The sequence below is a fragment of the Pimephales promelas genome, chromosome 6, assembly GCF_988280905.1.
Source record: "Pimephales promelas chromosome 6, fPimPro1.hap1.1, whole genome shotgun sequence".
Lineage (NCBI taxonomy): Eukaryota > Metazoa > Chordata > Actinopteri > Cypriniformes > Leuciscidae > Pimephales > Pimephales promelas.
Window position 1 is genome coordinate 2,458,367 of NC_142774.1, and position 26,449 is coordinate 2,484,815.

The following is a 26,449-nucleotide window of genomic DNA, read 5'->3' on the forward strand; positions in this document are numbered from 1 at the left end:
CTGTCAAATTGAAAAATAAAATGCAATTGGTGATTTCACGTTTCATTTTCACTACAATCTCGAGACAAGACTGCCAATATTAAAATGAAAAGGCAAAAGTGAAAAGAAACTGCAAATACAGTTTTCACAAAGCTTTTTTATTAACATTCATGCTATAATAGTGACAGAAATCAAATTCAAATGTAAAGTTTAGTTTTACATTTTAATCATTTTATTTCCTCTTTTATTTCACAGTTTTGATTTTCGTTTTCATTTTCAAAGACAACCTGTATGCAAATTATATGTTAATGAGTGGGTGTGGTTCACAACGCCGTTGCGTGGAGGAGGGAAAATGTCGGTTATGACCAGTATAGCAGCAGATTTAAACCAGCTTGCAAATATTTCAGATGATGATGACTTCATTTTGCTTCGAGTTGAATCTATCTTAGACACACTTGGGCACTTGCAGCCGTCACAAACTCCGATGTCGATCATCTAGTTGTTAATAATCTAGGTGAGGTTGTGCAGTGCCTTCAGGCAGTAAATTGTCCGGGGAGTCTCGTCGGCCCGGGTCGTCCAAGGTATGACATCCCATTAGAAACGCTAAGGATGTATCTTCTAAATGGTTTTACTGCTCAAGAGGTAGCAAACTTATTCGGAGCGAGCGAGAGAACCATCAGACGGAGGATGAAAGAGCATCATATGAGGTAACGGAACTGAAGCGAACAGCTTTCACCTTGTTGCACGTAACGTTATATTTAAAATGGACCCTTTTCAGTTTTCACGGACTGGTTAAGTTACATTTCCACGTTTAGTAGTAACATCGTAAAAGTCAGCAAAGCGTTTTTCATGTAAAATATATATTGTGCACTTTATTTGTAATTTAATGTAGGCCTACATTAAACGAGACTCCCCGGACAATTTACTGCCTGAAGGCACTGCACAACCTCACCTAGATTATTAACAACTAGATGATCGACATCGGAGTTTGTGACGGCTGCAAGTGCCCAAGTGTGTCTAAGATAGATTCAACTCGAAGCAAAATGAAGTCATCATCATCCGAAATATTTGCAAGCTGGTTTAAATCTGCTGCTATACTGGTCATAACCGACATTTTCCCTCCTCCACGCAACGGCGTTGCGAACCACACCCACTCATTAACATATAATTTGCATACAGGTTGTCTTTGAAAATGAAAACGAAAATCAAAACTGTGAAATAAAAGAGGAAATAAAATGATTAAAATTTAAAACTAAACTTTACATTTGAATTTGATTTCTGTCACTATTATAGCGTGAATGTTAATAAAAAAGCTTTGTGAAAACTGTATTTGCAGTTTCTTTTCACTTTTGCCTTTTCATTTTAATATTGGCAGTCTTGTCTCGAGATTGTAGTGAAAATGAAACGTGAAATCACCAATTGCATTTTATTTTTCAATTTGACAGGGATGATGCACTATCACCATGAAAATGAAAATGAAATCATTTAATTTCATTATCAATTTTGTCACATATTCTGCGTACCATTTTCTGTAATGAAATGGTTAAACTTGTTTTATTTTTAATTTTTATCGTTTAATTTATTTATTTTATTTCGGCAGAAAATGCCTTCCATACTATGAAACTTTTCCTAAGTTTATCTTTCTACAGACCCCTGCTACAACTACACTGTGCTGGACAATCCATGGAGATCCATCAATAATAAAGTTAACTACTCCTCCTCCTCCCACAAGTATGACTCTGACTCTGTCTCCTGGAGCGGCTGGTATCGTCTCTTCATTAACGGCATGAGCGCTCATATCCCAGACACGTGTGTTGCTGAGTACAGCTGTGGCACTGATATCCCACTGTGGATCCGTGGTGGACACCCAACAGTAACAGATGGAGTCGTCACTCGAGATGTCTGCGGTTACGGTTGGAGTTTCTGCTGCTCTTACGGGTCTTATCCCATTAAAGTCAAAGCCTGTCCAGGATATTATTATGTCTATGAACTGGTCAGACCAGCTGTGTTCATTTCAGCATACTGTGCAGGTAATTATATTCACATGAGCTCTTTCTACACATTCATGATATTTGTGTTTCTGTTGATTAATCATTATTCATCCAAACTTTCAGACACTGGCAGCATTAACACCAGCCCTACAACTGTCACACCAGTGACCATCTCACCTGGTAATGAAACACACTTTGTCTCTATTGCAGAGGTCTCAAACTCACGGCCCATTTTGTGGCCCCCTACTTGATAATAAAGTTTAATGTTAGTGCGGCCCGTCGTTGCGTTTGCTGCGTTTTTATTATTATTATTATTTTTATCCCTTATGGGCTACCATATATAGTCTCGTGACAGCTTACGGTGGGTTCGTTGTCAATAGTTGTCATAGACAACCACGAAGTACAAATATACTGCGCCTGGAAAAAATGAGCGCGTCGCTTCAATTATGAGCGCGCTGGGCGCTTGATGTGCGCCTACATTTGAAACGTACTTGAGCGAGCGACGTGTTGGATACCGCTGCTCTAAAACAATGTGAGAATAATCATTTTCAATCAGTGTCTGAACGCGTTCAATGATCGATAGTTCATGAACTCGTTCATATTTGGGGCGAACGTGAACTGAACGTAGCCTACTGTATTACTGCCTGATGAACGTTACAGTGAACTCGATCATTCTAGTGTCTGTGAACCGAGGAGCGAGGAGGCGTCAAAAGATCATTTAAAAGGGTTTTATGAGGTCGGTGAGGATGGGAAAATCTTACATGTCTGTGCAAACTCTGCCCGTCGATAAAATGATTGTTATCTGTGGTTGTATGTGGGTTGTGGCAATAATAATAGCCTAATAATAAAAAGAAGCTCGCAGCAACATATGGAAAAAAAAGAACTATGAACTAGTTCATTTTTGAAATATGAACTGAACTTTGAACTATAGTTCATGTAATGAACTTGGTCCAACAGGTTGATAAGAAGGTTTGCTTTGATGTGTGCTAAGTCAGTAGGCTAATTTGCCTGAGACACTATACATATGTAGAAAGAATTATTTGTATTTCAAATGCAATAATTGTTTTTCTAAGTATAATAAAAGGAAATGTGCCTTTCGGGAAAAAAAAAAAACATTCAATATAATAGTGTTGTATAAAGAAAATAAAAAGCAAATAATCATCACAAAGATGTTGTGTATAATAAAAAAACAAAGAAAGTTTGTAAAATGAACTTCAACTGTCAGAAGGACAGCTTATGAAGAATCAATCATGCACAGAAAGGAATGTTCAAATTCAGAGGAACAGTTCAGAAGAAACGTTAATAATAAAGATTGAGAAGATTGGATCCGTTGTGCTCCATTTTTAGAATACTTAAATATTTTTTTTTTTTTTTTTTTGTGGAATACTTGATGCGGCCCCGCCTGACCCAGACTCTATCTCCAGCGGCCCCCAGTTAATTTGAGTTTGAGACCCCTGCTCTATTGGCTTATTTCCTGAATGTTTTCTAATGGCTACAGATATTCTATGGTAAAGTTGAACATGGATTTTACCATGAATATTTTCCTCAAAAACCATGGAAATGTTTTGTTAGAAATATATGACACAGGTGTGTGTGTGTGTGTGTGTGTGTGTGTGTGTGTGTGTGTGTGTGTGTGTGTGTGTGTGTGTGTGTGTGTGTGTGTCATTCACTGTACAGTAGTTCTGAATATGCCACACTTCATAGTCACAAACAGTCCTTGTGTTTTTAATGATAAAGAACTATAAAATATAGAAATTCTGCTTCATTTAGACTGAAGAATATCCCTCATCCATCTCTCATTCATCTCTCATTCATCCCTCATTCATCTTTTTTTAATTTCTTTTTTATATTAGGGACCATGTACAATCTATAACATAAATGTGTCCAGTTGATGCATTGAACCAGAGTTAGAGTTGTTTATTTTTTACATTTTATGAACACCACATCAGCTTCAGTGAGTACGGATTTGAGTAGTGTTCAGAAAGGGTTTTATTTCTGACTAAATCTGAAATTTAGAAAATCTAAAATTGTAAGCCACCATTATGGAGATCAGTGTCTGCTTTAGTTGGGCTCTTGATCCTTATGCCTTAAATTTAAATTTCGTTTGTCTGCTGTTATTGATTTATAACAGTCAAATGGAAATAGACAACTGTGATCTGATAGTGTTGATTATGTTTTTCCATAATCATGCTGTGATCTGAAAAATGAAAATCATTCAGATGATCTGGTTTAACTTCTTAGCAACAGTTTAGTGATTTTACAGCATGTGATAATTATTTTTTTTTTTTTGTAATCCAAAACATTTAATAAAAATTGTTCTGATCAAAATCACTACCATAGCATTTATTTAGAAACACAGACATCAATAACAAGTCTGTGAATCTCAACAGTGCTGAAAATAATAATCCGTGTTGCCACCAATCACAACTCAATAATGGCTCCCATCATGCATTGCGGTATGAATAAATTATGATCTGAATCGTCTATGTAATTTACTTTTCCTAATTGAATATCCTGCTTGTCACCGTTGTTGAGATGCATTGATTGAATCTTGAGGTCTGTGTGTGCCTAAAAGAAAGATTTATTTAACTTTTAAAAAAATCCTTTATATTATATCTAAACTTCTGGATATTTATGCAGTATCACAGTTATGTTGTAACTCACAGAATAAATCACAAACATAAATTTCAAATGATAATTGTCATAATATAACCAACACCATTAGATCACTTTTTTTCTTTGTTCATCTGGCAGTTATAAGTCAGATACAACATCCGAACAAAATCTAAATTTAATAATATAAGGGTCAAGAGCTCAACTAAAGCAAACAATGATCACCATAACGGTGGCTTACAATTTTAGATTTTCTCCTTATGATTCTGCTTTAGGTGTCTTCAATAATGCTCAATCAATGAATCACTTAATTATCTCATTAACTTTAACCTTCTTGAGTGTGGACACATATACACTCCCAGGTGTGTTAATTTAACACTGGAGTTTTTGCTGTGTACGAAGAGCCGTAGTTTACTGACGAGATGCGCATAACAATATCGTGCGATATATCGCTCAGCCCTAGTTTTTATCAAGTATTTTTATAGCTTGCTTGTATAATGATTCTAGAGGTCTAATTGTAGACTCACTGGCTTGTTCCCAACAGGTGATACAATATGAGATATGTGAAAAAATTAAAGCATGTATTAATATTTTGGCTAGATCCATAGGGAGGAACGATCTAATCGGTCTAAAGTTTGCAAAATTGTATTTTATAGTTTTTGTCATTTCCTTAATGTGTTTCTTAAAATTAAAGTTTGAATCTAAAATGAATCCAAGATATTTAAAATCAGTAACTATGTCAATTGATTCGTTTTTAAATAAAATATCTGCAGTTTGAGTCTGCCCCTTATTTTTACTAAAGAACATACCCTTTGTCTTCAAGGTAAGACAAGATTGTTCAAGCCATTCAACAACACTTTGCATGGCATAAGGTCATTTCTCTGCTGCTAGCTTAGGGACTGTTCGTTATTTATTTAAGGGGCCACCGGAGGAGATTTGAGATCTGTAGTCAAAAAAGACTTGGTCCTCCCCTCGCCAGCAATATTTTTTTCTATGACCCTCCAAAATGATTGTGAAAAAAGGCTTCTGTGGATTTCATCAGCTCCTGATTGATCAAAATTCAGATAGATCGACAAACCGGTTCATTCAACCGCACAGCGCACACACCTCACGAATTCAAGCCTACAGCTCAGATTTACTCACTAACACTGTTCTGGAAACGCAATAAGAATGGAAACTAAAATATGGTCGTATATCTTGCTACAGCGCACATTAGGCTATATCAGCTGCAGTTCGGGCGCCTCAGTCCCAATACACTCAACGTACGTACATTCACATCACATGTTAATGCAGCGGTACAGTTACACACACAGGACAATGCACTTATTCACAATAACAAAAGTTCATTATTTGCTCGTGCTTTAAAGCTTTGCCAGGTAAACATTTCTTTGCTGTTCTGTTCTAATGCACTTTTTCCGAGCGCGTACTGAAGCGGGTGCGGACTGTCAGCGCCACTCGGATTTTTGTTGGGTCAGACCCATCTGATAGCGATGGCCCGGGGGTCGAGACCGAAAAAATATGCACCAAACAAGCCACTTTGAAATTTACCTGTTTTGATGAATACAAAAGTTGGGTGACCCTCCCCTATAGCCAAGAAAAAGTTGCATGACCCTCCCCTCATCAAAGAATAAAAAGACATGACCCTCCCCTATTTTTCCTATACTTTCCATAAATACCGAACGGTCCCTTAGGATTTTTTTGCATGTGTGTGCAAAACAGTGTCATCGGCATATAATTGTATGTCAACCCCATTAGAGTGTTGTGGAAGATCATTAATATAAAGACTAAAAAGTAAAGGACCTAATACAGATCCTTGAGGCAGTCTCATTGTGTTTTTCATATAACTAGAGCCTACATTTTTAATTCTAACACACTGCATCCTATTTGACAAGTAAGTTGAGAGCCATGCTAATGTTTTGGCAGAAAGATTAAATTTAGAGAGCTTAGAAATAAGAACATTGTGATTCACTGTGTCAAAAGCCTTACGCAAATCCAGCAACAACTCCTCCCTTATCAAGTTGTGTTCGTACTTTTTCTGTGAAGTGTAGAACGGCTGTTTCTGTGCAATAATTCTTCCTGAATCCAAATTTCATGTAATTTAAGACAGAGTTGCAGTTATCTAAATGCATTCTCAACTGCTCTATCTGTGATCGTTTTTTTCCATGACCTTTGATAGTAGAAAATGTGAAATTCTGAGTTAAATTTACCTAATGGCTTTTTCCAGAACATACCATTTTTATCCTTTTCAATGAAATCTATACGATCAAATAAAAAATAAAAAATCCAAAATATCGTTTGTGTAGACACACACATATATCAAGAATTAGCATATGAATCTCAGCAATGGTGACAAACAGATCACCTCTGAACATAAGCTCATTATTTATTCATGCAGCAATGCATGATGGGAGCCATGAATGAGTTTTGATTGGTGGCACCCAGAATCCACTGCAACATGCTTTATAATTGTCACCATTGTTGAGATTCACAGGCTAATTATTGATGTCTGTATGTCTTAAAAAAAGTTTTGAAGAAAAGTAAGAAATTGTGTAAGAGTATCTTTTAAGAAAATATTTTGAATACGTCGTAAACGTTAAAAATATTATGCTGTACAAGGTCACTGCTGCTATAATTAATAATGACGAATGATGATATTAGAATGATGATATTATCTCGGATGTCTCATTTGATCTTCGAACGTATGAAGAACATGCCCCAGGAATGTTAATTTACTGGGGATTTTACTGTTTAACAATTGATTTATATTTTTATTTGCAGTTTTCAACACAATTAGTAAATGTAAATGTAATTGTATGTTTACTTAAAGGAAAGGACCGGTTTTTCATATCCAGTGAGTGGTTGAGCTGGTCTGGGAGCAGACAGTTCTGCAGATATCGAGGAGCTGATCTGGTCATTATCAACACTGAAGAGAAGCAGGTGAGATTGTGTGAGTGTGTGGCTTTAGTCAATGAGAGGAATCACACTTATCCCTGTTTATATTCACACAGAGGTACATAACTTCATTAGCCAAGGAGAGTGTGTGGATTGGTTTGACGGACATTGAGACTGAGGGGATCATGAAATGGGTGGATAATTCAACACTGAAACAAGGGTAAGTGATACAATACTCTCTGTGGACGTATTTTAAACACGAGGCTTCCTCAAACACCACACCCTAAATATTTATTTATTTATTTATTTTAGTAAAAACTGAAATCTTCTCTATCGTTTTTTTTTTTTTTTTTTTTTTTTTTTGCACTTTTCACTATTATTCAGGTTTTGGTATAAAGGAGAGCCAAATAATGCAGGTGGAGACGAGGACTGTGTTGAACTGACGCCTTCAGACTCCATCCAGAACTGGAATGATCTCCCATGCTTTAAGAAGAGGAAAGCGATTTGTGAGAAATAGGGTTCATCCGGTCTTCTCATGTTTTTAATTGTATTTTTGTATTAATTTTGATTAAGGTTCCTGTCTTTTAAACATTCTACTACTGTGATTAGAAACTGCTTTCATGATATCATTTTCATTCTATACTATAGGCTATTTTGTAACTAATAATAATAATAAATAAAAGGAAATTCATTTAATAGAAAAATGTACAACCGTCAAAAAAAAAAAAAAAAAAAAAAAGTATTACTGTAATAAACATCAGGAGGGTGAACTGGGTAATCTGGGACTAGTGTGTCCATCACAAGCAGACCTATGCCAACATAACCTTCTTCTGGCTGTTGTTATGCGTCTCATTTGCTGGTCTGAAATGTTGAGGTGAAAATCACAGTAAAATATAGAAGTTTAAAGTCTCCCAGATTGCTCTGATTCATCAGTTATTCTGATCAGTGTGTGTGAAACTGCTTTTGAGTTGTCTTGCTTTCACTTTGAATAAAATGGTCCATAACCATTATCACTAGTGAACTGTATTTTTGTTTCTATTTCATGTTTCATTCTTGTGTTTCTGTTTATTGCTCTATGGCTATATTTGCTCCAGTCCAGCAGGGGCAGCAGAGAGCAGGTTTATCAGACTGAAGTGATCAGAGAGGAACAGAAACATCAGGCCGGACAAAACATTGCACAAAGCTTTTTTAAACAGAAACGGTGATGCGTTGAACACACTGTTCTGATGACGCAAGAGTTGCAACTATGGCAGCTGAGAAGGCCAGAAATGTTTTTGTGAAGAATTTTCGGAGCCTGATGAAGTCGGTATAAATATTTGTTTAATACTACAAATGCCCGATGTTACAGTAACTGCACTTGCCGCCCAGAACACAAGAGAACATCCCAATCAAATGAAGGGATTTGTGGAAACTGAAAGCGAACATCTTACCTAATTCAGACTATTTAAACACACTCTATTTAGCCTCACACACTAACTTTATTTGTATTTCATACTGTTTTAATACCCTATTTTCTTTCTCATTATTAGGAAAAGCACTTAATTACCATTGTCTATTTGTATACCAAATATCATACACTTGCAACGAAGCTAAACAACTACATAATTATATCCTATATTTTTACAATAAAACTGTCTTTAGTGTTCATTTAACACTCATATTTGAACACTTTAACTCTTTGAGTGTGGAGTCAAATAAACTCCCGGGAGAGTTAATTTAACACTGGAGTTTTTGCTGTGCATTCTTGCTTTAACCCATCACATTACAAGAACGTTTTATAAAATACATTCTGTCATCTCAGGTCTCAATGATATCCTCAAAACATTTTGCAAACGTTGATTTGATAATGTTCCTCCTTTGTTATTATGGAACATTGTATAATCTTTTATCTCAACATTTTCCCAAAACATCCTCAAAATATAAAAAAGTTATATCTTAGTTTACATTTAACCTTATAGAAACATTATTTGAAATGAGAAAACATTCTTTGAACATTTCTTTAAAACATTATCGAATGTTAGCCAATGTTCTGAGAACGTTCCCTGCTAGCTGTCAACCTGCTGCCGTTAGATTACCGATATTTTACAGCGTAATTTTTTTAACAGTTTTGTCATACGTATAAACAAACAACAGTAATTAAAAAAGTCACACTAGAGTCTCGTGTTTTAACTTGGCTTGCTAAATAAATGCTACAATGATATAACAAACGTCTTTCATTAGGGGCCAAGCACCGAAGGTGCAGAGGCACCTATTGTATCTGTTGGTTTTATTATTATTAGGGGCCAAGCCCCGAAGGGGTAGCCCCTATTGTATCTGTTGGTTTTATTATTATTAGGGGCCAAGCACCGAAGGTGCAGAGGCACCTATTGTATCTGTTGGTTTTATTATTATTATTATTATTCTTCCCGGTGGAAGTCTATGGCAGCCCTATGAACCGTAAGTAGGAAAATGATGAAATTTGGCACACTTATAGAGATCATCATGAAAAGTAATTGAGCCAAATTTTGAGTCTCTAGCCCCAACTCTATAGCGCCACCACCAGTTCAAAATTTCAACATTAAAATCGTTGTAACTTTTGAACCCTTTGGTCTAGAGACATGAAACATAGTTCACTTGATTCCACTCATCATGCTGATCACAACCAATGTCATACATTAAGACTCCGCCCATTACAGTAGACGCCATTTTGAAAAGTACAGTATTCAGTTTTTTTGCTACTCCTCCTTCAAAATTTGTTCAATTTTGTCCAATATTTGGTCAAATGATATTTAGACTTAGCCGCACAGAAATGACTGAACAGATTTTTTTTAGTTGTCTTTCTTCAAAAGTTATGGTGTCGCAAACTTAGTGAGGTCCACCCAAAAATGGCTAAGAGGCTGTATCTCGGCCAAAGTTTGATCAATCGAAACAGAAATCGATACACTTTATCAGAAGCATGTTCTGAGGTGTCATACCAAAGTTGGGAATAGCGCCACCTAGGGGTCATGAGATATGCAAAATTGCTATTTTGGCCAATAACTTTTGAACAGTTTTTCAGAAAATCATAAATGTGGTATCTATGGATTCCTTGGATCATGCCGAATCCGTGGATATCAATTTTGCCATGATGGGATGTACCTCGTGTCCGCCATTTTGAATTTTGTCATAATTTGCAATATCTTTAAAACTTTTTAAAATTTCTCCACCAAATTTGGTATGGATCATCATTAGCATGGCCCAAAGGTACATGAGAAGTTTGATGACAGCGCCACCTAGTGTTCCAAAGTTATAAGGTTTTTTGTAAAAACGCTTATAACTTTTGCAAATATAGTTCAAAATTTAATTTCTTTATATCAATATGTTCCTTGGCTTATACCGATTCTAACGATGTCTCATTTTTCATTTTCCAACAAAATGACTGTCCGCCATATTGGAGCAAATGAAAAACCATTTTTTCGCTACTCCTCCTTCAGATCTTGCTCAAATTTTTCCAAAATTTGGTCAGATGATCTTTGGACCGAGCCGCACAGAAATGACTGAACAGATTTTTGATATTCATTACCGTTTTCGAGATATTCGTCTCCAAAATTGACCTAGCCTGTGTTTGTTGCCTTATGCTAGTTAGCTTAGCATAATAATTGTTTAGCATGCTAACCAGGTGCCATTCTTTTTAATGGGGCTCTTCAGCTAACAGGATGACCATAAGCTGTATTAGCATTGAGCTAGCTTAGCATGCTAATCACGTTAACATGCTTTTGTACATTTATTCTTATACTGAAGCCTCTCCTCTGCAGATTTGTAATATCCATCCTATGAGTGGCGTAAGCTGCTAAACCACGTGTCACGAATCCCGAACCATTGCGGTCGTGGGTTCGAATCCCGTGTGGCACATGCCCAGACCGCAAGAGGTACTGTGGCCTTAAGTGGTGGAAAAGTCGTTTCAGTTCTACACATGGTGTCTGTCTGAGAAAGAACATGTGCTTGCTGTACTTGTTCTGCTTGTGGTCCCTTCCAGGGCTTGGCCCCGCAAAAGGCTGCTTGCAGCTTTAATAGCAATTGTTATTGTCAAAATAACAATTTGCTCATTCTTCCGCCAATGGAAGTCTATGGCAGCCCTATGAACCGTACATAGGAAAATGATGAAATTTGGCACACTTGTAGTGATGCTAATGAATAGTAATTGGACCAATTTTTGACCCTCTAGAACCAACTCTATAGCGCCACCACCAGTTCAAAAATTCAACATTGAAATGGTTATAACTTTTGAACCCTTTGCTCTAGAGACATGAAACTTAGTACACCTGATTCCTCTCATCATGCTGATCACAACCAATACCGTACATTAAGACCCCGCCCATTACAGTAGTGGCCATTTTGAAATGTACAGTATTCAGTTTTTTCGCTACTCCTCCTTCAAATTTTGTCCAATTTTGTCCACACATGCGCTCAGATGATCAACAGACTGAGCCGCACAGAAATGACAGAACAGATTTTTTTTATTTTTCATTCTTCAAAAGTTATGCTTTTGCAAACTTAACAAGGTCCACCCAAAATTGGTTAAGAGGCTGTATCTCGGCCAAAGTTGGATCAATCGAAACGAAAATTGGTATGCTTCATCGGAAGCATGTTCTGAGGTTCCATGCCAAAGTTGGGAACAGCGCCACCTATTGTTCCAGAGATATCATTGTTTTTTGAAAAAACGCTTATAACTTTTGCTAATATTGCTTGAAATTTGATTTCTATATGTCAAAATATTCCTTGGGTTATGCCGATTTCAACGATAACTCATATGTTACTTTTGAACAATGTGACTGGCCACCATATTGGAGCGAATGGGAAACAGTTTTTTCGCTACTCCTCCTTCAAATTTTGTCCAATTTTCTCCAAACATGCACACAAATGATCTTCGGACCGAGCCGCATAAAAGTACTGTTCCCGTTTTTTTTGCAATATGGGGGAAAAAAAAGTTATGATGTCGCAAAATGAACAAGGTTGACCCAGAGATGGATCAGAAGCTGTAACTTGTGAACAGTTTGTCACAAAATCATAAAATTGGTATCTATTGATTCCCTGCGTCCTGTCAAATCAGAGGATATGCATTTTGCCACGATTGGATGCACCAAGTCATAAGATACATTAGAACTGAGCTAGCTTAGCATGCTAATCTGGATAACATGTCATGGAACTTTTTTTTGAATCATTCTCACACTGAACCCTCTCCCCCGCTGCTTTGAAATTCACAACCTCTGAGTGGCGCAATGTGTTAAACCATGTATCTCCAATACTGAACCACTCTGGTTGTGAGTTCGAGTCCCTCCTGGGGCGACTTTGAAATTGTGTAATAAGTTTTCATTTCAATTCCTTCCTGCTCTGCACTGCTGTTTGTGCTTAAATGCTCACTGTGCTTCATTTACATGTGTATTCAATTTGTGCTGTTTTTGTTCTTGCGGCTCTGCACTGCTCTTGGTGCTTAAATGCCTGCTGCACTGCTGTGCTTGATGTGCTGGCTCTGTGCTTGGTCTGCTTGCTGCGCCTTGCTGGGCTTGGCCCCGTGTTGCTGCTTGCAGCTATATTTATTATTATTATTATTATTCTTCCCGGTGGAAGTCTATGGCAGCCCTATGAACCGTAAGTAGGAAAATGATGAAATTTGGCACACTTATAGAGATCATCATGAAAAGTAATTGAGCCAAATTTTGAGTCTCTAGCCCCAACTCTATAGCGCCACCACCAGTTCAAAATTTCAACATTAAAATCGTTGTAACTTTTGAACCCTTTGGTCTAGAGACATGAAACATAGTACACCTGATTCCACTCATCATGCTGATCACAACCAATGTCATACATTAAGACTCCGCCCATTACAGTAGACGCCATTTTGAAAAGTACAGTATTCAGTTTTTTTGCTACTCCTCCTTCAAAATTTGTTCAATTTTGTCCAATATTTGGTCAAATGATATTTAGACTTAGCCGCACAGAAATGACTGAACAGATTTTTTTTAGTTGTCTTTCTTCAAAAGTTATGGTGTCGCAAACTTAGTGAGGTCCACCCAAAATTGGCTAAGAGGCTGTATCTCGGCCAAAGTTTGATCAATCGAAACAGAAATCGATACACTTTATCAGAAGCATGTTCTGAGGTGTCATACCAAAGTTGGGAATAGCGCCACCTAGGGGTCATGAGATATGCAAAATTGCTTTTTTGGCCAATAACTTTTGAACAGTTTTTCAGAAAATCATAAATGTGGTATCTATGGATTCCTTGGATCATGCCGAATCCGTGGATATCAATTTTGCCATGATGGGATGTACCTCGTGTCCGCCATTTTGAATTTTGTCATAATTTGCAATATCTTTAAAACTTTTTAAAATTTCTTCACCAAATTTGGTATGGATCATCATTAGCATGGCCCAAAGGTACATGAGAAGTTTGATGACAGCGCCACCTAGTGTTACAAAGTTATAAGGTTTTTTGTAAAAACGCTTATAACTTTTGCAAATATAGTTCAAAATTTAATTTATTTATATCAATATGTTCCTTGGCTTATACCGATTCTAACGATGTCTCATTTTTCATTTTCCAACAAAGTGACTGTCCGCCATATTGGAGCAAATGAAAAACCATTTTTTCGCTACTCCTCCTACAGATCCTGCTCAAATTTTTCCAAAATTTGGTCAGATGATCTTTGGACCGAGCCGCACAGAAATGACTGAACAGATTTTTGATATTCATTACCGTTTTTGAGATATTCGTCTCCAAAATTGACCTAGCCTGTGTTTGTTGCCTTATGCTAGTTAGCTTAGCATAATAATTGTTCAGCATGCTAACCAGGTGCCATTCTTTTTAATGGGGCTCTTCAGCTAACAGGATGACCATAAGCTATATTAGCATTGAGCTAGCTTAGCATGCTAATCACGTTAACATAATTTTGTGCGTTTATTCTTATACTGAAGCCTCTCCTCTGCAGTTTTGTAATTTATATCCTATGAGTGGCGCAAGCTGCTAAACCACGTGTCACGAATCCCGAACCATTGCGGGCGTGGGTTCGAATCCCGTGTGGCACATGCCCAGACCGCAAGAGGTACTGTGGCCTTAAGTGGTGGAAAAGTCGTTTCAGTTCTACACATGGTGTCTGTCTGAGAAAGAACATGTGCTTGTTGTACTTGTTCTGCTTGTGGTCCCTTTTAGGGCTTGGCCCCGCAAAGGCTGCTTGCAGCTTTAATTATTATTATTATTATTATTCTTCCCGGTGAAAGTCTATGGCAGCCCTATGAACCGTAAGTAGGAAAATGATGAAATTTGGCACACTTATAGTGATCATCATGAAAAGTAATTGAGCCAAATTTTGAGTCTCTAGCCCTAACTCTATAGCGCCACCACCAGTTCAAAATTTCAACATTAAAATTGTTGTAACTTTTGAACCCTTTGGTCTAGAGACATGAAACATAGTACACTTGATTCCACTCATCATGCTGATCACAACCAATGTCATACATTAAGACTCCGCCCATTACAGTAGACGCCATTTTTAAAAGTACAGTATTCAGTTTTTTTGCTACTCCTCCTTCAAAATTTGTTCAATTTTGTCCAATATTTGGTCAAATGATATTTAGACTTAGCCGCACAGAAATGACTGAACAGATTTTTTTTAGTTGTCTTTCTTCAAAAGTTATGGTGTCGCAAACTTAGTGAGGTCCACCCAAAAATGGCTAAGAGGCTGTATCTCGGCCAAAGTTTGATCAATCGAAACAGAAATCGATACACTTTATCAGAAGCATGTTCTGAGGTGTCATACCAAAGTTGGGAATAGCGCCACCTAGGGGTCATGAGATATGCAAAATTGCTATTTTGGCCAATAACTTTTGAACAGTTTTTCAGAAAATCATAAATGTGGTATCTATGGATTCCTTGGATCATGCCGAATCCGTGGATATCAATTTTGCCATGATGGGATGTACCTCGTGTCCGCCATTTTGAATTTTGTCATAATTTGCAATATCTTTAAAACTTTTTAAAATTTCTTCACCAAATTTGGTATGGATCATCATTAGCATGGCCCAAAGGTACATGAGAAGTTTGATGACAGCGCCACCTAGTGTTCCAAAGTTATAAGGTTTTTTGTAAAAACGCTTATAACTTTTGCAAATATAGTTCAAAATTTAATTTCTTTATATCAATATGTTCCTTGGCTTATACCGATTTTTAACGATGTCTCATTTTTCATTTTCCAACAATGTGACTGTCCGCCATATTGGAGCAAACGAAAAACCATTTTTTCGCTACTCCTCCTTCAGATCTTGCTCAAATTTTTCCAAAATTTGGTCAGATGATCTTTGGACCGAGCCGCACAGAAATGACTGAACAGATTTTTGATATTCATTACCGTTTTTAAGATATTCGTCTCCAAAATTGACCTAGCCTGTGTTTGTTGCCTTATGCTAGTTAGCTTAGCATAATAATTGTTTAGCATGCTAACCAGGTGCCATTCTTTTTAATGGGGCTCTTCAGCTAACAGGATGACCATAAGCTATATTAGCATTGAGCTAGCTTAGCATGCTAATCACGTTAACATGCTTTTGTGCATTTATTCTTATACTGAAGCCTCTCCTCTGCAGTTTTGTAATTTCCATCCTATGAGTGGCGCAAGCTGCTAAACCAGGTGTCACGAATCCCGAACCATTGCGGTCGTGGGTTCGAATCCCGTGTGGCACATGCCCAGACCGCAAGAGGTACTGTGGCCTTAAGTGGTGGAAAAGTCGTTTCAGTTTACACATGGTGTCTGTCTGAGAAAGAACATGTGCTTGTTGTACTTGTTCTGCTTGTGGTCCCTTTCAGGGCTTGGCCCCGCAAAGGCTGCTTGCAGCTTTAATATTGTATATGTTCTTGCTATTGAATATTCATTTTGAATGCTGGTAATTGTCTTTGTCTGTCTGAAAAGTAATCCCAGATGAAGATCTAAAATGTAATATTTCTCACTGTTTAATTTTTATTTTCACACAGAAGTTCATATCTTCATTTGTAAAGGAGAGAGTGTGGATTGGTTTGTCTGACATTGAGACTGAGGGGATCATGAAATGGGTGGATAATTCAACACTGACACAAGGGTAAGTGCTAAAACACTCACATAAATCATGATGTTTTAAACATGATGCTTCTTCAAACACCACAGGCAGAATAAATAAAACTAGCTTATGTAATAAGATTTTACTGTTATTCAGGTTTTGGTATGAAGAAGAGCCAAATAATGCAGGTGGAGGTGAGGACTGTGTTGAACTGATGCCATCAGACTGCGTCCTGAACTGGAATGATCTCCCATGCTCTTTGAAGAGGTTTGTGAGAAATAGGGTTTTTAATTTTACTATAGACCATTTCACAAGATGTAAACAACACTGGTCCAGAAGCACTTCCTGTTTCAGTTTGTAACTGTTTTCTTTATTTCACATGTAAAGAAAACATCTTAAAGATGTTTGTTTAACTTTTTGATCCAGTTTTAAATGTTCTGTTGGTTGTATTTTATCCCAGCTTTTATGTAGTGTTAAAAAACTGAAACAGGAAGTGCTTCTGGACCAGTGTTGTTTACATCTTGTGAAATGGTCTATAGGTTATGGAATCATCACTCTTATTCATTTTTGATTAAAGGCACTCTATGCAAGATCTGTTCCTTAATATAACAGCTTCAAAGTCGTTTTGGTGGTTAACAAAGTCACAGTAGGGCGAATCATCCTGGTAGTGAAGCGCCGCCAGAAAAACCAGCCATGCAAGTTTGAGAGTGGCGCCCCTGACACTGCTCGTGAGAATCACGAAATGGTTTACGGCAACAACGTCACACACATCAACAACAACATACTGTATGAAGCTACTTTCGCGCATCCAAGAAAACTCAGTCAGAAATGTCCAGAAAAAGGGAAAGAGAATCAGACCGTGCTAGAACCGGACAAGAGTTCACTCGGTCGGGCTTTCACTCGTTGGCGCGAGCTTAAAAGCAGCTCTGGATTGTAACTGCGATGCTGACCTGGCGATCTTGTTGATGGACTTGTAAGTAAATCTCTTATTTATAAACTTGTTTCTATATTGTATGTTGCTGCGCTGGCTTGTGGTATGTCATTTTTTACGGTGCTGTTCATTCATCCGTTGTTGATAATTAGACCAGTTCAATAATTCTCACATACTGTATGTCTAGCTAGCTTTCGATAACCAGAGCTGTAAGCAGACTTCCTAAAAAACAGTCGTTTCTCTTAGTCTTGTTGTTTTTTTCCCGTTATGTTTTATTGCCGAGGTTGCCACAAGAGCTAGTTTGCCAGCTGAACTCAGGTGTTGTGATGTGTATTTATCACGTAACTTTAGTCCCGTGTCTGGTTCGGATTTATTATGGCGTGCGTAAGTTACTGTTATATAAACTTTATCTGACTAACAGTGCACTTCCCGACTGTAACTTTACTTCAAATTGTGTTGATTATGAATCAATCAAATCTTGACGCTGTTGATGTTGATTCTTGCGATTATCATGAGGACATAGTCAATATCTCACATAATTATTAGGACATAAGCCTAGAGGTTGTAAATAATTGAACACAATTTTCTATTATGATAAATTGTAATAATCATGTCTAATGAAATCATAACGTCCAATGTTATGAAATAATGCAACGTACATTTAACTTGATTGATGTCATCTGACATTTTGTAATGTTTACATTTCAATCAAAAAACATAAACGATAGTATACAGTAGTCCAAACACTATAGGCTATTTACTTCTGATTTTGCAGAAATCAAGTAAAAACGTTATAAGCCAGCAAATGCGATAGGCAACTTTATTATTAAAAAACAGTCTAAAACTTGACAGTAGTTCAGTATATGCAATAGCAGGGGAATAACGGTTATGTACGACAGTGTAAGTACACCACAGTGGCTCTAGAGGTCACTGTTTTACAAAAAAAAATCTGAGATTGCATGGTGTGGCTTTAAGGTTCCTGTCTTTTAAACTGTCTGTAATTTTATTTAGTAAATGCTTTCATGATCAGTGATGCCGGTAACGCGTTACTAAGTAACGCGTTATTCTAATTTGACCCCTTTTTCAGTAACGAGTAATATAACGCGTTACTATTTCGAAACCAGTAATCAGATTAAAGTTACTTATCCAGGTCACTGTGCGTTACTATTTTTGTAATTTTCTTTAGTAAATACATATATTTATTTCTTCTTGCATCTCGGGGAGTGTGCGCGACAAGTCACGTTTTCAGCATGAGGTTCACGTCACGTGTACCACGCACGCAGCGACACAAATGTAAACAACGTTGGAGGGAGGAGGGAGATTCGCTTTTTCTAGCTGGAAATACAGTCACTATTTTGAGTTTGTCTCAGCTAAAGACGGCAACATTAAGGTCGTTGTAAACTGCTGGCGGTGACAAAGTGTTATCTAACTACAGAAACACTTCGTCAAATTTGAAAAAAAAAAAAAAAAAAAAAAACATTTGGATTCGCAGCACCGCACAGCCAAACTTACAGAGCAAGTCACGCCAGGTGATGCGAAGCAGAGAGCAGGTTCCCCACCACAAAAGCAAAAGCTGGACTTCGTTGCAAAACCAGTAAGTGGGGGGAGTTGAAGAAGTTGGTCGGGCAGTTTGTTGTGGAGGAAATGCTGCGATTAAACACGGTCGCCTTCGTTTCAACCCGAGAGGTTTGAGAAGCTTCTGTTAATGATGTACAACCACTGGTTTTATTCGCCTCTCTCCTTAACTCATAACATGGGATTAAACATAAGATAAAAAATAAAGATAAAAAAATAAAAAATGCAGATTATAAATAGTAAGTTTTGTCACAGTGTTAACTGTTAAATATGTCAGGTCAAGAAATTTTATAGTCTATATTTTAAATTTTTATAAAGACAAGTATTTATGTTAAGTGAAGACAAGAAAGGCTGTCTTTATTTTATTTTTTATAAAAACAAGTATTTATGTTAAGTAAGGTGAAGAAAGACTTAAGTTAAGTCAAGAAAGACTGTTTTTTTTTGTTTGTGTTTTGTAAAACATGTTTTTTTCAGGAAATAGTTTTTAAGCTAAACTTTCAATGACAGGAGATAGATTGTTGATGTTACTGTTAAAAATACACTTTCAATAAAGTGAATGTTGGCAAAACCGGTTATAATTTTTATGTTGACGTCGTGTGTTTTTTTATGTTGAGGTCGTTATGTTGAGGGTGTGTTGTCGGCAACTGCTGAATGTAACTAATAAAAGTAACTTGTAAGTAACTTAGTTACTTTTAAAATCAAGTAACTTGTAAAGTAACTTAGTTACTTTAAAAATCAAGTAACTTGTAAAATAACTTAGTTACTTTTTCAAAGTAACTGTGGCAACACTGTTCATGATATGTTTCTTTTTATATTATTTTGTAACATACATGGAAATTCACATAATAGAAAAATGTAAAACCGTCAAAAAAATGATTGCTATGATAAACATACAACCTCAGCAGGGTGAACTGGGAAATCTGGGACTAGCGTGGCACTTTGCTCCATCACAAGCAGAGCTCTGCCAACATAACCTTCTTATGGCTGTTATAATGCGTCTCATTTGCTGGTCTGAAGTGTTGAGGTGAAAATCACAGTAAAAAATAGAAGAAAAAATTCCCAAATTGCCCTGATGCATCAGTTATTATAATGCCTTTGAAACTGCTTTTGATGTTGTTTTTGTTTTGAATTTGTTTTATTGCTTTAAATAAAATGGTCAGTAACCATTGTTATTATTAAGTGTATTTCTGTTTTTATTTCATATTTCATGTGTATCTGTTTATTGCACTTTATGGCTATATTTGCACCAGTCCAGCAGGGGCAGCAGAGAGCAGGTTTATCAGACTTAAGTGATCAGAACATCAGATTCAGGCACTTTCTGCTGTTTCTGCATCATCAATTCAAAGCTCCAGTTTGGCCTGTTTAAGTGTGTATGAGGTTAATTGAGTGTTCACAGATTCCTCTTGTTTGCTTTTGAAGCTGATAACATCAGGTTGGATGTACAATACACAAACACAGTAGTATGAGTCTGCAGGGAGGTTTTAAGTTGGACTGCAAGTCGTTATACTTGTCAAAGGCCAGTGTAAAAACATTTCCTGTTAACACTGTTTTAAAAACCACACTCATCATTCTAAAGATATCACATCTCATCTGTGAAGACGCACTGTCAGACACAGCGAATGATGGATTCAGAGGACATTTATCAAAATGTTGAATGCAGAAATATTGAGGACACATTTGGACCTCCAACACAGAGTAACGGCCAGGATGAAGGGAAAGATGAAAAGCACAGTAAGCAGAAAATTACTTTAAACCAGAAATGGTGTCGCAGATGATAATGTTAATGGTGGCACTAATGTTTGAGGAAGTGTCTAATACAATTTCAAAAAAAATTTGTCAGTGTTTCTGCTTTTATATAATGTATTAAATATATTTACTTTTTCAATATTTTTGTTCATCTTATAGGTATCGACAAATAGGTCGATTTGAAACTTAAAATCCCCTTGTGGGGAAAATCAAACATTTAATGTTGTTAATATGTCTATGTGGTGTTTTTAATCTGCTTTAAGACAAACCATGTGCAAACCAAACCAAAGACAGTGGTTCACCGCAGTTTTGACCTTACAAGGAAGTTTTTGACATCGGAAACACCAGCGTTTTCAGACCTCGCTGGTGTTTCCGATGTCAAAAACTTCCTTGTAAGGTCAATGTGCCGGCGGGGCTTTAGCATATCATCATTACTACGCTGTAAAGCAGGGGAGCCTCAAGAGAAGCCAGGTTAACCCGCTATATGTTTTTGTTGATAGGAAAATTAGGTACATAAAGAAATATAGCAGGTGAATTGTGTATATAATATATATTTCGACGCTATGATGCACTATATGCCATTATCCACTGACATTCTGAGTTGTCTGATGATTGTTAGAAGGCAGACTGAGATTAATCATATTAATTGCTGATATGCGTCTGACGCTGTAGAGAGTAATACATCAAACGAATTACCATTCGGATACATCGACATGTAGACGTGCCTGTACAGTTCAGACTTCCACTTCTTCTGACTCAGGAAAGAGCCACTCACAAAGAAGCTCAAGGCAATGCAAACAGTTTGTGCGTTGTTAAAATCTCGACTCCGACGAGTTAAACATTTAACGTGTGGTTCTGTGTCCCCAACACCCGGGTCCCACTCGACCCACTCCGAGCGGGCCTCGAACTCAGGTCTCCAGCATAAGAGTCAAAACACGGCACAAGACAGGAAATAAGTCCTCACACAAAACAGGAACACAGGCTGAGATTAGGACAGTTGATAATAAAATGTATTTTAAATGGTTAATTTGCATGCATTTTTATGCATGGAATATCCTGGAGACAGAAATATCATACATTCGGTGGAATGGCTCACAAAGCGATTTCTGTAAAAGAAAATAGCTCCCTTTGCACCTTTGACCGTCGTACCTTTGCAGATGTTGTTTATGCTCAAACAGCAACATTACACACTAACTAAAGTTAGGAAAGTGAAATCATAATCAACCATTCCTTTAAATTGGACTTCAAGTGTGTATACATGTTGAAGGCCAGTTGTGAAAAGATACCACTTCCTGTGTAGGTTTATCGAGTAGGTTTTTCTAAAAAAATATATATATATATGTCAGTGTTTCTGCCTTTATATAATGTAATATAATTATATATGATTATAATATTATACATAACTAGAATGTACATTTCCAGAAGAAAATGTGAAGTGGTGCTTGCAGTGGCAAAACTCACCACCCGGTTGCTAGGGTGTTCTGGGTGGTTGCTACGGTGTTCTGGTTGGTTGCTAGGTGGTTGTTAGTTGGTTGCTAGGGTGTTCTGGGTGGTTGCTAGGGTGTTCTGGGTGGTTGCTAGGATGTTGCTAGGTCGTTGCTAGGGTGTTGCTAGGCGGTTGCTAGGGTGTTCTGGGTGGTTGCTAGGGTGTTGCTAAGGTGTTCTGGGTGTTTGCTAGGCGGTTGCTAGGGTGTTGCTAGGCGGTTGCTAGGTGGTTGCTTGGGTGTTCTGTTGGTTGCTAGGGTGTTGCTAAGGTGTTCAGGATGGTTGCTGGGCGGTTGCTATGGTGTTGCCAGGCGGTTGCTAGGGTGTTCTGGTAGGTTGCTATGATGTTGTTAGGTGGTTGCTTAGGGTATTCTGGGTGGTTGCTATGGTGTTCTAGGTGGTTGGTAGTTGTCACAGATGGTTACTATGGAGTTTGTAGCATTTTCTTGGCATGATTTAACACTTAGCTAATCAGTATTAGCATGTAGCTATTCACTGCTAGCATGTGTAACATGTAGCAAGTCCTGTTTGCTAGCATGAGTAAAAAGAGCCAACCCGCATCTCTATACGATGTTTTGATACAGAGATATAGGTCTTGAAAAACGGTTGCTAGGGTACTCTGTTTGGTTGCTAGGGAGTGGCTTGGCAGTTGCCAATCATGAACCTCCAAAGTCAATGTGACTGTATAAACCAACCCCCATCTCTTTACGATGTTTTTTATGCAGAGTTATAGGTCTTGAAAAATGGTTGCTAGGGTACTCTGTTTGGTTGCTAGGGAGTGGCTTGGCAGCTGCCAATCATGAAACTCCAACGGCTGCTTGTCAGTATGAATTATATAAACCAACTCCCATGCCTCTATGACATTCAGAATGGAAGATATCCCTCTTTGGATTTTGGTTGCTAAGGTGCTCGATAATGGTTGCTAGGGCCAGTAAGTGTTGAGGTGATTCAGGATTGGCTGTTTGCTGGACCAAGTCAAACGAGACCACCCTCATGTTTCAATGACACTTATATCCTGAGATATCCCTTCGATCTCTTTCAATGGAAGTCTATGGGAGTTGTTGCTAAGGTGCTCTAAATGGTTGCTAGGGCGTGGCTTGATGGCTTCACAATGATCCTGAGAGACTGATTGGCCGTCTGAGTAAAATGAGCCTGCCCCTTTGTCTCTACGACACTGTGATCCAGAGCTATGTTCAATACAAAATCCCTATGCAATTTACCATAGTAGGAAAAACACATGCATTTAATGGGACGTCCTTCACCATAGTAAGTCAATGGGAAAACTTTGGGTAGCTCCTGCGCCCCAGGGGTGCAACTTTTACCCCATTGTGAGGTATGTTCTTACAGAGCCTGTCAGCCTCTTCAAATGTGGTAAATCGCAGGCTTCTGTGAAATCCTCGCTCGGAGCTATGAATCGTCAAAGTTTGTCGCAATGTTAAGTCTATGGGATTTTTTTGAAATTTGTTCGCCCCTGGGCCGAACATCGTACCCCCGATCCCTGATAAAAGTCATAGCACACCATTCCCGAATACTCCGCACGTTTTGAGACCTCATTCATGGGTCTGTGACAAAAACTGCGGGAGGAGTAGCGCGTCAAACTTTTTAGCCGACTCAAAAAACACAATAGTAATAGTAATAGTAGCTTTCAGCAAGCACCACTAATAATAAGTATGCAAGATAACAATAATGTTGCTTTGCAAGCACCACTAACTAGAATGTACATTTCCAGAAGAAAATGTGAAGTGGTGCTTGCAGTGGCAAAAAGCTCGCTCGGTTGCTAGAGTGTGGTACATTATTGCATACGAGCCAACAACCATGTCTGTACGATATTCAGGTGCTGAGATATGGCTTATTCATGTGTTCAGGTGGTTACTAGGGTACTCTATATGGTTGCTATGGTGTGCTTATACAGTGGATGAGATTATATTTAAAGACTAGTTGATAGTCTAAGTCAAAAAAGGCTAAATCCATGTTTCTTCTATTTTGTGGAGCTGAGATATGGCTTGAATATGTTGTTTTATGGTTTCTAGGCTGCCCTAAGTGGTTGCTAGGGCGTGAATATGAAGTTAGTATGTCACTACTTGTTGGCTGCATGATAGGCCGAGTCAAAAGAGCCCCCAAGTCTCTATGACCTTCTGGTCAAAAGATATGATCTCATAAATTTTGTGCCAATGTTAAGTCTATGGGACTTTTTTACCCAATGATTTGCCCCTGGGTCGAACACCGTACCCCAGATCGCTATGAAAAGTCACAGTACACCTCTCCTCAATAATCTGCACAATTTTACGCCTCAATCAGGGGTCTGTGATGTCGGCGTGTATTTTTTAACAGATGATTACTATTTAGTCTCTAAAATGAGTTTTCATAGAGTTTTTATAGAGTTATTTAGTATGTTATTTAGAAATCGCAGTCAACCTCCCCTTTAAAAGGTTGATTTTAATCTCCTTTTTTTATAATATGAAGGGTATTCACTGATCTTTGTGTGTTTGTGTCTCTGTTTGTCAGGAGGAAGCAGGTGTTTGGTGTTGATGACAGTGTGTCTCGGGCTCATTTGTGTTCTTCTGCTGGTCTTCATCACACTGTACATCACCATCACAGCAGAGAGAGACCTGTTAAAGAGCACAGTTGAAGAGTTCACTCACACTATCATCAGCTTACAGGACAAGAACACCGATCTGATGACTGAAAAACACCAACTGAAGAACAACGTCGGCTCTTTGAATCAGACGAAACTGGAGCTGGAGACCAAAGTCAATGATCTCACTGCTGAGAAAAGTCAATTACAGAAAAGTTTTAACTCTTTGAATCAGACGAAACTGGAATTGGAGACTGAACTAGGGAGGATATCTACACAAGGTTTGTACACAGCATAATCCCCAGTGTTAAATTAATACTCCTCAGTGTACATATGTGTCCACACTGTGTTTACATGGTTCAATCATAATGAAATCAATCCGATTGATGAATTCGAACACGGTGTTTTCACAAACGATAAATAAAGTAATCGGGTTGATGTGCACGTTTATATGTCAAAAGATTCGAATCGTAATTTATGTTTTGACATGCGAACACTGCACAAGTATACTGCGGTTCTTTATTTGGTTTAAACAGCAGACTTAATATTTATTTGTCTCTGGTCATGATTTGAAGACAATGAGCCTGAACCATTTTGCCGAGCTGCTTATATTTATCACGCAGTAAAACCCTACGCCCAAAACCAGTCGTCTGTGGATGAGAATCTGAAAAAAGCACCACTTTCAATCCGATCGACTCTCCAGTCGGATCGATTAAGGTGTTTACATGAAGATTTTTAGTCTGATTGAACCGTCAGTCTGATTTTAAGGGTCCATGTAAACGAAGGGCTGGGCGATATATCGCACAATATTGTTATGCGCATCTAATCAGTAAAGCCGGTTCCTTGATTAGCAGTAAATCACCTTCACCTGCTTTCAGATGGAAGATATGATGCAGAGATGAGTGTTAAATTAACACACAATAGTGTTAAAGTTAATGAGATAATTTATTGATTAATTGAGTGATGATTGAGCATTATTGAAGACACCTGATGTTAACAAGGAGAATCTCTGAAGGAGAAAATCATAAATTGTCATGTTACCATTATGGTGATCAGTGTTTGCTTCTGTTAGACTCTTGACCCTTACACTTTCACTTTAAATTATGTTTGTCTGCAATGGGATTAATATCCTGCCATGATTCAAAAGCGAAAATAAAGATCTAAAAGGTTGAAGCTAAATGTTCAAAAACTCCAAATTTTCAAAAAAAAAAAAAAAGTTTTGCAAGATCAAAAAATAAGATTTGCGAGCTTGCAAAATGTAAAAAAATACAAATATTTCTGCAAATGTTGTTTTTGATATTTCCTTCTTCAGAGCTGCAACATTTATTTTTTATTTATTTTTTACGATGTTGCGCAATAATAATGATGCCTGTAATAGGGCTGGGCGATATATCGCACGATATTGTTATGCGCATCTAATCAGTAAAGCTGATTCCTTGATTAGCAGTAAATCACCTTCACCTGCTTTCAGATGGACGATATGATGCTGAGATGAGTGTTAAATTAACACACAATAGTGTTAAAGTTAATGAGATAATTTATTGATTAATTGAGTGATGATTTAGCATTATTGAAGACACCTGATGTTAACAAGCAGAATCATTGAAGGAGAAAATCATAAAT

The 26,449-nt window shown here is 37.6% G+C and overlaps 1 protein-coding gene across 1 annotated transcript in view; it reads left to right on the forward strand.

Moving 5' to 3' along the window:
• Positions 1-26,449, forward strand: part of LOC120459701 (uncharacterized) — a 78,672-nt gene that overhangs the window by 36,901 nt on the left and 15,322 nt on the right. Inside the window, exons 9-10 of the mRNA XM_089132668.1 lie at positions 1,629-2,009; positions 2,094-2,150. Of these exons, the coding sequence (XP_088988794.1) occupies positions 1,629-2,009; positions 2,094-2,150 (438 nt within the window). The remainder of the gene's footprint in view (positions 1-1,628; positions 2,010-2,093; positions 2,151-26,449) is intronic.